Source organism: Orcinus orca, chromosome 7, assembly GCF_937001465.1.
Source record: "Orcinus orca chromosome 7, mOrcOrc1.1, whole genome shotgun sequence".
NCBI lineage: Eukaryota > Metazoa > Chordata > Mammalia > Artiodactyla > Delphinidae > Orcinus > Orcinus orca.
In genome coordinates this window covers 87,555,376-87,568,183 of record NC_064565.1, presented here as the reverse complement: position 1 = coordinate 87,568,183, position 12,808 = coordinate 87,555,376, and the positions used below count along the sequence as shown (strand labels likewise).

Sequence of the window (12,808 nt, the reverse complement as noted above, 5' to 3'; positions counted from 1 at the left end):
TTCTTTTTGTAAAGATAAGCTTTCTATTTTACACAAAAGACAGCATACTATATAAGCTTTTTATTCACCTAATGTTACCTCTAGAAATCACTCCATATCAGTTCACAGAGATCTTACCCATTTTTTTCTTATAGCTGTATATTTGGTACTCCATTACACATGTATGTACCATAGTGGATTTGAATCAATCTCCTATTCTTAGGCATTTAGGTAGTTTCCAATACTATACAGTTACAGACAATACTACAATAGGTAACTTTATGCATATGTATTTTCATACTTTCGGAGGTATGTCTTCAAAGATAAACTCCTACAAATGGGAGTGCTGGGTGAAAGAGTAAGGACATATGTTGTGTTCTTGATATTACCAAACTCCTCTTCATGTGAGTTGGAAAGTACTATATTTTGATTCAAACTTATTTGATAATATACCAATACCTTGGAAATCCTGGTGTATCTCTTCTCGATTTTAGGTGTTAGCTAGATGTAGTCTCATGATGCTGGAACTCTCCCTCTCACTCTGGCCCAACCTGAATATTTTCATATATTTTTAAATTCTGAAAATCTTTGGAGAAAGGAATTACAAGGAAACGTACGTTACTTTAACTACTTACTGAGTGGTGTTGTGTCTGGAAGTGGAAAATTCTCAGTAAAGTTGACATTACACAAGTCTGTGCTACAACAGCAGAAACGGTATGTTCCATTCTGAATTGAGGGTGGAGTGGTAGTTACTACACATTCTTCGTAGTGACACTCCTGGGGATCTCCAATGTGAGACCAACATCCTACAAATTGATGTTAATGTAAACAAGTTAGGTTTATATATGTCATAATGTAAATAAGTTATAACCATTGCAAACCAATAGGAAACCACATTTTTTTAATAACAGATAATGGCAAAGTATAAACAAGCATTTCATAGAAGGAAAAAGCCACTAATAAAATGTTTCACTTCACAGTTAATCTAAGAATTATTATTAAAACATCAATAAGATTACATTTTTGTCTATATCTATTGAATTCTTCTGGGTTTTAAAATAATTATATATAACAATAACAAGGATTTAGTAACACACAGTGCTGGAGGGAATGTAAATGTATATAACATTTCTAGAAAGTCACATGGCAATTTTTATGAAGAGCCTTTTCATGTTTTATAATCTAAAAATTTTACTTCCAGAAGTCTATTCCAGGAAAATTATGAGATACAATCAAAGAATTATGTTCAAAGATGTTCACTGAAGCATTAGGTATTACAATGAAAACCAGAAAACAATATAATGTCCAACAGCAGAGTAATGTGTAAGTAAACTGAGATACATGTATACAATGAAAAATTGTAGATTTTGAAAGTGTTTTCAAAGTATATTTAAAGACATAGGAAAATATTCATGATATAATTTAAATGGGAAAAACTGTATATGAAATTATTTATATAGTATTACCATAATTTTGAAAAAAAATAGTACACACACATATAAACATAGAAGTACAAAGAAAACACGCCTGAAGGGAATAAACCAATATAGTTTTTAAAAAAAACTTTTTAAAGTATGGAATTGTAGACATTTGTTTCTCTTATAGTTTTATTTTCTAAACTTCATAAAATGGCATTATATTATTAAAATTGTAATAAGGTATTATTAAAATAAGCTAAAAACAATTACCCTTTGCAAATGTGGAGCTTGTGTGTGAATACAGACATGAATACACACTTTTAAACTTACTGTTCTCCTGCAGAGGGTTTTACAATCTACTTCCATGCCCTTCTTAGATAAACTTCAATTGTATGAAAGAGTTATTTCAGGTAAAAAAAGTATTACTTGCCTTGTTTTACCAGATTTATGTCCCCTTTTGATTTCTCCCAAAGGCCGTAGCAGGTGCTACCTTTTGAGCATAATATTGTTCCGTTTTCATGAGAGATTCGACTCTCACCTATCCCAAGGTCTTGTTGATATGGATCTTTAAATGCACAAAGACGCTCTTGATTCTGAGAAGCTAAAATAAAGGAAAAAAAGACAAATTCACTTTATGATAATCTTTGCAAAACATTATTATATAAAATCTTAGAGCCTTTTTGAAAGGCACTGTAAATTTCCCTACTAAATCCCTAACAAGGCTTGAATAAATGTGCAATTTTGTATTTATTCAATAACTTCTTTCTTTTCATTAATTAATTTGTAACTTCCAAACAAGAAGCAAACTTAAAAACTCATTTCCCAAAAGGAATACCCTCTTACATAAATTATTCTCACCACTCTTTCTCCTATTAAATAATATTGGTGTCTGAATAAAGAAATATCATCACAAAAATGTCCATGCTCTAAATTATTAAAAATTCAAAACAAATTAACAAACCTAGAGGGCTGAATAATTTTTGGAAATTCTACAGTACTCACTTCTACCATATTTTATACTCAGTTGTAAAATGTTAAACATAACATTAGGCATGTTAAACTAAGGATGAGGAGAGACTACAAGTGGATAGTACATGGTTTCTATCTGGGGAGATAGAAATGTTCCAAAATTAGATTGTGGCAATGTTTGCACAGCTTTGTAAATGTACAAAAAAATAATTGTTCACTAAAAATGTGTGAATTTCATGCTATGTAAATTATACCTTAATAAACCTGTTTTTAAAAATTAAGGCTATTAGTGCTCAAAAAGAAAATGATTTTCCATCATTAAAAATATCAATATAATAGAAGAAATGCTCAACAATCCCTCATACCGAAGGTCAACCCAATGTATTTTCAATGCCAGTCAGTCTTTCTCCATGTACATAATCTGATTTAACTAATCTCAGTAGAACATTTGCCACATAATTTATCAGCTAACAAACATTTACCAACACTGCTGAGAATACCAAAGAAGTAAATGGTTATCAAAAGCAACAGCTGATCTTTGGTTTCTTAAAGCAGACTTTCCTACTGTGTTTGACTTGCCAGAATAACAATCTAACACACTTTGCCACTATATTCCCCATGGGCTTCTGATTTATTTCTTGATTTTGCTGTGTATCTTATTTAGTATGGCTTAATTCATTAGCACCTTAGCACTGGAAATGATTTATTAAAATAATGTTTCTGAAACTACAAAACTAAGGACAAAACCCTGGAGAAGAAATGAAAGCACCAACAACTGCGTGCCCAAGTCTATTTAGAAACACAGACCTACCATATTTATTACAACAGAAAGCACCTTCAAAGTATTGAGCTAAATAAATAGGGGATTCACAAACAGATAATATAGAGTTCTACCCGTCAAGCATCTTATAGTCTGCCTGGAGAGAGTAATTACTCAAAAAAATAAACGTGACTTCCACATTTCCACAATTTAGAACTTCAGGCAGTCTTCTAGAAGGTATTTACTAATATCATATAAATGGCCAGAAAATGTAGTATAGCCTTTTTTTAAAAAAAGATTTTTTATTTACTTATTTATTTTGGCTGCGTCAGGTCTTAGTTGTGGCACGCAAGATCTTTCATTGCGGTGTGCAGGCTTCTCTCTAGTTGCAGTGCACGGGATCCAGAGCACACAGGCTCCGTAGTTGCAGCCTGCAGGCTTAGTAGCCCCCCAGCATGTGGGATCTTAGTTCCCTGACCAGGGATCAAACCCAAGTCCTCTGCATTGAAAGGCAGATTCTTAACCACTGGACCACCAGGGAAGTCCCTAGCTTTTTATAAAAACTATTTCCAGGGCATTAGCCAGATTATAAGTATATCACATTTTTACCACATGTAGTCACATATTCAAAATCCTTTAATGACAAATATTTATACTATCTTGCACATTTAACAGTATTTCCTTAGATATACCCTAATTTGCAAACTTTACAAAATTATTATAAAGATTAAAATCAAATATATCTCTACATATAAAGTACACACAGCACAAAGATTGATACTTAAAAGACTCAAACTAAAAACAAAACTCTGTAATGTAGATCTAAAAAAGCATGCCTATTTATGAGACATAATTCCTTATCCCCATTTCTTGACTCAGGTTAAGTGCTACTACCACTTGCTGAAATTATGTAACCCACTCTGTTTCCCTTTTTGTCTTGATCGTTAGAAAGATCAGAATGAATGTATGAACTCATTATTTCTACTTTTCCACAACCAAGATATTCTATTTTTTCCCCTCCTCTTCTGTTGTTATCCATTTTGACTAGAATTTTGTATTGAGTACTGAGTTAATGAATAGGGATCTAACCGTACCTGGAGGTAGATGGATCATAAATAAATAAGTGCCTCATTTAATTTAAAAATAAAAATATATCCTTGTGAAAGAATAAATACAAAGTGAAAATTTTTCCTCTGCCTGGATTTCTTTTACAACTGAAAAGTAGCTAAAGGGGGCTATCTTGGTGGCGCAGTGGTTGAGAGTCTGCCTGCTGATGCAGGGGACACGGGTTCGTGCCCCAGTCTGGGAAGATCCCACATGCCGCGGAGCAGCTGAGCCCGTGAGCCATGGCTGCTAAGCCTGCGCGTCCAAAGCCTATGCTCCGCAACGGGAGAGGCCACAGAGGACCGCGTACCGGGAAAAAAAAAAAAAAAAAGTAGCTAAAGGAATGAACATGCATAAAATTTTTAGTTCCATTATTAAATAATTTGCTGACTGAAACCTAAAATTCTCCTTATATAAAAAGACAACAAACAAACAAATCCAAATCCAATCTCCTCTATGTCTCCCTGTTGCTTCATCCCAAGATCAAGGCAATAAAGGTACAACTGTAGGACACTGAATCGTACCTTTAATATCCCTCAGTTTTCACTAAATAACTTTTTCTTAAAATTACTTCAGCCTACTTCATAGGAATTATTTTATGACAGTGTCATTAGTATAGGAAAATTATACTTGGCTATTTTGAGAGTAACTATTTCAAATTATGATTCAGCAAATTTCTATATAAAATAAAGGTGTTTAAGCAAGAATTCTAACTAAACCGTCCTTTGGTCAAAAGAAAGAAAAACTCCATTTCGTAAAACAGTGCTTGCATGTTTTTAAATGCTATTTGTTATAATGTCTCAGCAAAATCTCTGTATAAAGTTTTGCATTCTTCATAAATAATGCAGGAAAAGTAGGCATGAAATAAAGACTACTATGAGAAACAGTATAGCCTAGTATTATATTCTCACAAAAAGAGACCTGATCATTTACATGTGGTTTTCTGAATTTGTCAACAGCTAATAAACAAATCTTGATCAATCAAGTATGGTCAATTAGTTCTTTCAAGGGACATCCATAATCAAATACAGTGATTAGATAGGAGTCTTTCAAAAACTGCTCTCCTCATTTTATTTATTTTTAAAAAATTTTTTTCCAGCTTTATTGGGATATAATTGGCATATATTACTGTGTAAGTTTAAGGTGTACAACATGATTTGATACATATATATATTGCAAACTGATTACCACAATAGGGTTAGTTAACAGCTCCAGCACCTCACATAATTACCATTTTGTGTATGTATGTGAAACTATTTAAATCTATTCTCTTAGGGACTTTCAAACATATAATGCAGTATTTGTTTTTTCTTGCCTCTTTCTAACAGAACACAATTTTTTTTTTTTTTTTTTTTTTGCGGTACGCGGGCCTCTCACTGTTGTGGCCTCTCCCGTTGCGGAGCACAGGCTCTGGACTCATGCACAGGCCATGGCTCACGCGCCCAGCCACTCCGCAGCACGTGGGATATTCCCGGACCAGGGCACGAACCCGTGTCCCCTGCATCAGCAGGCGGACTCTCAACCACTGCGCCACCAGGGAAGCCCCACATTTTTTTTATACAGCAGGTTCTTATTAGTCATCAATTTTATACACATCAGTGTACACATGTCAATCCCAATCTCCCAATTCATCACACCACCACCACCACCCCTCGCGGATTCCCCCCTTCGTATCCATACGTTTGTTCTCTACATCTGTTGTCTCAATTTCTGCCCTGAAAACCAGTTCATCTGTACCATTTTTCTAGGTTTGACATATATGCGTTAATATAAAATATTTGTTTTTCTCTTTCTGACTTCACTCTGTATGACAGTTTTTAGATCCAGCCACGTCTCTACCAATGACCCAATTCTGTTCCATTTTATGGCAGAGTAACATTCCATTGTATATATGTACCACATCTTCTTTATCCATTCGTCTGTCGTTGGGCATTTAGGTTGCTTCCACAACCTGGCTATCGTAAATAGCGCTGCAATGAACATTGGGGTGCATGTGTCTTTTTGAATTGTGGTTTTCTCTGGGTATACACCCAGTAGTGGGATTGCTGGATCATATGGTAATTCTATTTTTAGTTTTTTAAGGAACCTCCATACTGTTCCCCATAGTGCCTGTATCAGTTTACATTCCCACAAACAGTGCAAGAGGGTTCCCTTTACTCCACACCCCCTCCAGCATTTGTTATTTGTAGATTTTCTGATGAAGCCCATTCTAACTGGTGTAAGGTGATACCTCATTGTACTTTTGATTTGCATTTCTCTAATAATTAGTGATGTTGAGCAGCTTTTCATGTGCTTCATGGCCATCTGTATGCCTTCGTTAGAGAAATGTCTATTTAGGTCTTCTGCCCATGTTTGGATTGGGTTGTTTGTTTTTTTAATATCGAGCTGCATGAGCTGTTTATATATTTTGGAGATTAATCCTTTGTCCGCTGATTCATTTGCAAATATTTTCTCCCATTCTGAGGGTTGTCTTTCTGTCTTCTTTATGGTTTCCTTTGCTGTGCAAAAGCTTTTAAGTTTCATTAGGTCCCATTTGTTTATCTTTGTTTTTATTTCCATTACTCTAGGAGGTGGATCAAAAAAGATCTTCCTGTGATTTACGTCAAAGAGTGTTCTTCCTTTGTTTTCCTCTAAGAGTTTTATACTGTCCAGTCTTACATTTAGGTCTCCAATCCATTTTGAGTTTGTTTTTGGGTATGGTGTTAGGGAGTGTTCTAATTTCATTCGTTTACATGTAGCTGTTCAGTTTTCCCAGCACCACTTATTGAAGAGACTGCCTTTTTTCCATTGTATATCCTTGTCTCCTTTGTCATAGATTAGTTGACCATAGGTGCGTGGGTTTACCTCTGAGCTTTGTACCTTGTTCCACTGATCTCTGTTTCCGTTTTTGTGCCAGTACCGTATTGTCTTGATTACTGTAGCTTTGTAGTATAGTCTGAAGTCAGGGAGTCTGATTCCTCCAGCTCCATTTTTTTCCCTCAAGACGGCTTTGGCTATTCAGGGTCTTTTGTGTCTCCATACAAATTTTAAGATTTTTTGTTCTAGTTCTGTAAAAAATGCCATTGGTAATTTGATGGGGATTGCACTGAATCTGTAGATTGCTTTGGGTAGTAGTCATTTGCACAATATTGATTCTTCCAATCCAAGAACATGGTATATCCCTCCATCTGTTGATATCATCTTTAATTTCTTTCATCAGTGTCTTATAGTTTTCTGCATATAGGTCTTTTGTCTCCTTAGGTAGGTTTATTTCTAGGTATTTTATTCTTTTGTTACAATGGTAAATGGGAGTGCTGCCTTAATTTCTCTTTCAGATATTTCATCGTTAGTGTATAGGAATGCAAGAGATTTCTGTGCATTAATTTTGTATCCTGCAACTTTATCAAATTCATTGATTAGCTCTAGTAGTTTTCTGGTGGCATCTTTAGGATTCTCTATGTATAGTATCATGTCATCTGCAAACAGTGAGTTTTAATTCTTCATTTCCAATTTGGATTCCTTTTATTTCTTTTTCTTCTCTGATTGCCGTGGCTAGGATTTCCAAAACTGTGTTGAATAACAGCAGTGAGAGTGTACATCCTTGTCTTGTTCCTGATCTTAGAGGAAATGCTTTCAGTTTTTCACCATTGAGTATGATGTTTGCTGTGGGTTTGTCCTATATGGCCTTTATTATATTGAGGTAGGTTCACTCTATGCCCACTTTCTGGAGAGGTTTTATCATAAATGGGTGTTGAATTTTGTTGAAAGCTTTCTCTGCATCTGTTGAGATGATCATATGGTTTTTCTCCTTCTATTTGTTACTATGGTGTGTCACATTGATTGATTTGGGTACACTGAAGCATCCTTGCATTTCTGGAATAAACCCCACTTGATCATGGTGTATGATACTTTTAATGTGCTGTTGGATTTTGTTTGCTAGTATTTTGTTGAGGACTTTTGCATCTATATCATCAGTGATATTGGTTTGTAATTTTCTTTTTTTGTAGTAGCTTTGTCTGGTTTTGGTATCAGGGTGATGGTGGCCTCATAGAATGAGTTTGGGAGTGTTCTTTCCTCTGCAATTTTTTGGAAGAGTTTGAGAACCACAGGTGTTAGCTCTTCTCTAAATGTTTGATAGAATTCACCTGTGAAGCCATCTGGTCCTGGACCTTTGTTTGTTGGAAGATTTTTAATGACAGTTTCAATTTCAGTGATTGTGATTGGTCTGTTCATATTTTCTATTTCTTCCAGGTTCAGTCTTGAAAGGTTATACCTTTCTAAAAATTTGTCCATTTCTTCCAGGTTTCCATTTTATTGGCGTAGAGTTGTTTGTAGTAGTCTCTTAGGATGCTTTGTATTTTTGCGGTGTCTGTTGTAACTTCTCCTTTTTCATTTCTAATTTTATTGATTTGAGTCCTCTAACTCTTTTTCTTGATGAGTCTGGCTAATTATATACAAATTTTGTTTTTCTTCTCAAAGAACCAGCTTTTAGTTTTATTGATCTTTGCTACTGTTTTCTTTGTTTCTATTTCATTTATTTCTGCTCTGATCTTTATGATTTCTTTCCTTCTGCTAACTTTGGGTTTTATTTGTTCTTCTTTCTCTAGTTCCTTCAGGTGTAAGGTTAGATTGTTTATTTGAGATTTTTCTTATTTCTTGAGGTAGGCTTGTATAGCTATAAACTTCCCTCTTAGAACTGCTTTTGCTGCATCCCATAGGTTTTGGATGGTCGTGTTTTCATTGTCATTTGTCTCTAGGTATTTTTTGATTTCCTCTGTGATTTCTTCAGTGATCTCCTGGTTATTTAGTATCATATTGTTTAGCCTCCATGTGTTTGTGTTTTTTATGTTTTTTTCCCTGTAATTCAGTTTTGATCTCATAGCGTTGTGGTCAGAAAAGATGCTTCATATGATTTCAGTTTTCTTAAATTTACTGAGGCTTGATTTGTGACCCAAGAGAACGTTCTGTGTGCACTTGAGAAGAAAGTGTAATCTGCTGTTTTTGGATGGAATGTCCTATAATTATCAATTAAATCGATCTGGTCTCTTGTGTTATTTAAAGCTTCTGTTTCCTTATTTATTTTCATTTTAGATGATCTGTCCATTGGTGTAAGTGAGGTGTTTAAGTCCCCCACTATTATTGTGTTACTGTCGATTTCCTCTTTTATAGCTGTTAGCATTTGCCTTATGTATTGAGGTGCTCCTATGCTGGGTGCATATACATTTATAATCGTTATATCTTCTTCTTGGATTAATCCCTTAATTATTATGTAGTGTCCTTCCTTGTCTCTTGTAACATTCTTTACTTTAAAGTCTATTTTATCTGACATGAGTATTGCTACTCCAGCTTTCTTTTGATTTCCATTTGCATGGAATATCTTTTTTCATCCCCTCACTTTCAGTCTGAATATGTCCCTAGGTCTGAGGTGGGTCTCTTGGAGACAGCATATATATGGGTCTTGTTTTTGTATCCATTCAGCAACCCTGTGTCTTTTGGTTGGAGCATTTAATCCATTCACGTTTAAGGCAATTATCCATAGGTACATTCCTATGACCATTTTCTTAATTGTTTTGCGTTTGTTTATGTAGGTCCTTTTCTTCTCTTGTGTTTCCCACTTAGAGAAGTTCCTTTAGCATTTGTTGTAGAGCTGCTTTGGTGGTGCTGAATTCTCTTAGCTTTTGCTTGTCTGTAAAGCTTTTGATTTCTCCATCAAATCTGAATGAGATCCTTGCCGTGTAGAGTAATCTTGGTTGTAGGTTCTTCCCTTTCAACACTGTAAGCATATCATGCCACTCCCTTCTGGCCTGTAGAGTTTCTGCTGAGAAATCAGCTGCTAACCTTATGGGAGTTGCCTTGTATGTTATTTGTCATTTTCCCCTTGCTGCTTTCAATAATTTTTCTTTGCCTTTAATTTTTACCAATTTGATTACTATGTGTCTTGGCATGTTTCTCCTTGGGTTTATCCTGTATGGGACTTGCTGTGCTTCCTGGACTTGGGTGGCTATTTCCTCTCCCATGTTAGGGAAGTTTTTGACTATAATCTCTTCAAATATTTTCTTGGGTCCTTTCTCTCTCTCTTCTCCTTCTGGGGCCCCTATGATGTGAATGTTGTTGCGGTTAATGTTGTCCCAGAGGTCTCTTAGGCTGTCTTCCTTTCTTTTCATTCTTTTTTCTTTATCCTTTTCTGCAGCAATAAATTCCACCATTCTGTCTTCCAGGTCACTTATCCGTTCTTCTGCCTCCATTATTCTGCTATTGATTCTTTCTAGTGTAGTTTTCATTTCAGTTATTGTGTTGTTCAACTCTGTTTGTTCTTAATTCTTCTAGGTGTTCGTTAAACATTTCTTGCATCTTCTCGATCTTTGCCTCCATTGTTTTTCTGAGGTCCTGGATCATCTTCACTATCATTATTCTGAATTCTTTTTCTGGAAGGTTGCCTATCTCCACTTCATTTAGTTGTTTTTCTGGGGTTTTATCTTGTTCCTTCATGTGGTACATAGCCCTCTGCCTTTTCATCTTGTCTATCTTTCTGTGAATGTGGTTTTGTTCCACTGGCTGCAGGATTGTAGTTCTCCTTGCTTCTGCTGTGTGTCCTCTCTCTCCTCTTTTTAAACAGGTGATATTTGGTTGTAATAAGCACTAAAGCAATTTTGATTAACATAACTACATTAAACTGCAAATAGTCTCATCCAAACTGCTGACAGAGGTACCTTCATAAAAGAGTTGATCATGCTTAAAATCTGTTAGCTCCCTGAAGTTCCTAGAATTAAATTCAAGCTCTTCAGTTGGCATTTAATGTCCTTCATAAGCTGACCCAAAAGAACCATGATCACTTTGGTGGGCCCTAGGAACTTTTGATTTCATGGGCCCTTTCCTCCAATAAAAAATATTAAAAATTATACTTTGGAATTCCCTGGTGGCGCAGTGGTTAAGAATCCACCTACCAATGCAGGGGACATGGGTTCGAGCCCTGGTCCGGGAAGATCCCACATGCCATGGAGCAACTCAGCCCATGTTCCACAACTACTGAGCCTGCGCTCTAGAGCCTGCGTGCCACAACTACTGAAGCCCGGGCGCCTAGAGCCCGTGCTCCATAACAAAAGAAGCCACTGCAGTGAGAAGTCCATGCACTGCAACAAAGAGTAGCCCCCACTCACCACAACTAGAGAAAGCCCAGGTGCAGCAACAAAGACCCAACATGGCCAAAAATAAAATAAATAAAGAAATTTATTTTTTTAAAAAATTATACTTTACTATTGCATTGGGATAAAAACAATATGTTAACCCTAGGTATTAGAACATTTTCTTCAACATGAAAAGTTCCTTTTTTCCTTCTGCTTTTAAAACAAATTAAAACATTTTCTTGGACCTCCAGAAATACTGTGGGCCCTGTACCTAATGGGTAAGTCAGCCCCAGGACTCAAGTTACCTCTTGCCATTCATCCCACTCCTCCATTCCTCAGTTTCCACCACACTAATATGCCAAGATCTTTCCTGACCTTTATACATAATGTACCCAGTATCTAGAATGCCATTTTTCGTGCTTTTCAGTTTGCTCTGCAGTTAAATGATATGTTCTACACTCCCAAATCTCTTAACTCTGTTTTAGCATTGCATGGCGTTATATTTTATCTGTTTACATGCATATCTCCGGCACCAAGTAGGAGGCTGACTTCACTTGTTCCTAGAGGAAAACTAGGTGTATATAACTCATTTTGTATACCACGAATACCCAACAGTGTTACAGGCAGACAGCTTTCATATCTACATATATTGTACTCAATATCATATTCCCATTCAAAGGTTATAAAATCTAGGCAATAATCATCTAGTCCTTTGACCACTCTACTATACACGAAGCTGTGAAAATAGTATCCGTATACATGCAATATTATATTATTTTCATATATATATATACACACACACACACACACACACACACACACATACATATCTCCAAGTTACTGAGAATAAACTAATCATTTTCTGTTTACATATGCTTTCTGGATCAGCATTTGCTAATCATGTGCAGCATTTAATTCCCAGGAACATATGTGGCATGTCTGGAATACTCAGCTGTCTTACATTTCCGACTCTGCAATATAACACTATCAAGAATGTAGAGTATAAAGGTATGGCATAGTTTTATCATGTCTGCATCAGTTAACTGTCATTACAGACATAAATCAGCATCATTATGCATACACTGAAAAATACTATCTATTTGTTTTTATGGGGGAGGAAAGAAAGGAAAAAATGGCTATACTAAAAGTATTAACTATTTGCCCTTTTCCCTTTTTTACCAAATACTTTTATACTATTTGAATTTTCATGAAAATATATTCACGTATTACATATTTCAAAAATAAAAGGTTTTTGTACTTGAATTATTTTTACATTTTTTTTTAATTTTGTAATGATTATATATTCACAGGTAGCTGGAAAGAAATATAAGGAGAAGGTGATTTGTGAACTAGGTTCCTGCTTCTCCATTCTTTGGCCACTGAATAAAGCTTGTGCTGTCCCAGTCTCAAAGAGGGAGGGAGGGAGGGAGGGAGGAAGGAAGGAAGGGATATAGGGACAAGTGCAGTACCTCTCT

General features: G+C 35.6%; 1 protein-coding gene across 2 annotated transcripts in view; it reads right to left on the bottom strand.

The window, feature by feature from the left end:
- Positions 1 to 12,808, bottom strand: part of BMPR2 (bone morphogenetic protein receptor type 2) — a 201,893-nt gene that overhangs the window by 101,349 nt on the left and 87,736 nt on the right. Inside the window, exons 2-3 of one of the 2 annotated variants that reach the window (XM_004262839.4) lie at positions 1,828 to 1,998; positions 615 to 785 (exon numbers count right to left, since the gene is read on the bottom strand). In XM_004262839.4, coding sequence (XP_004262887.2) covers positions 615 to 785; positions 1,828 to 1,998 — 342 coding nt within the window. Of the gene's footprint in view, positions 1 to 614; positions 786 to 1,827; positions 1,999 to 12,808 lie in introns of those variants that run through there. The other variant, XM_049712341.1, reaches the window with a different exon arrangement.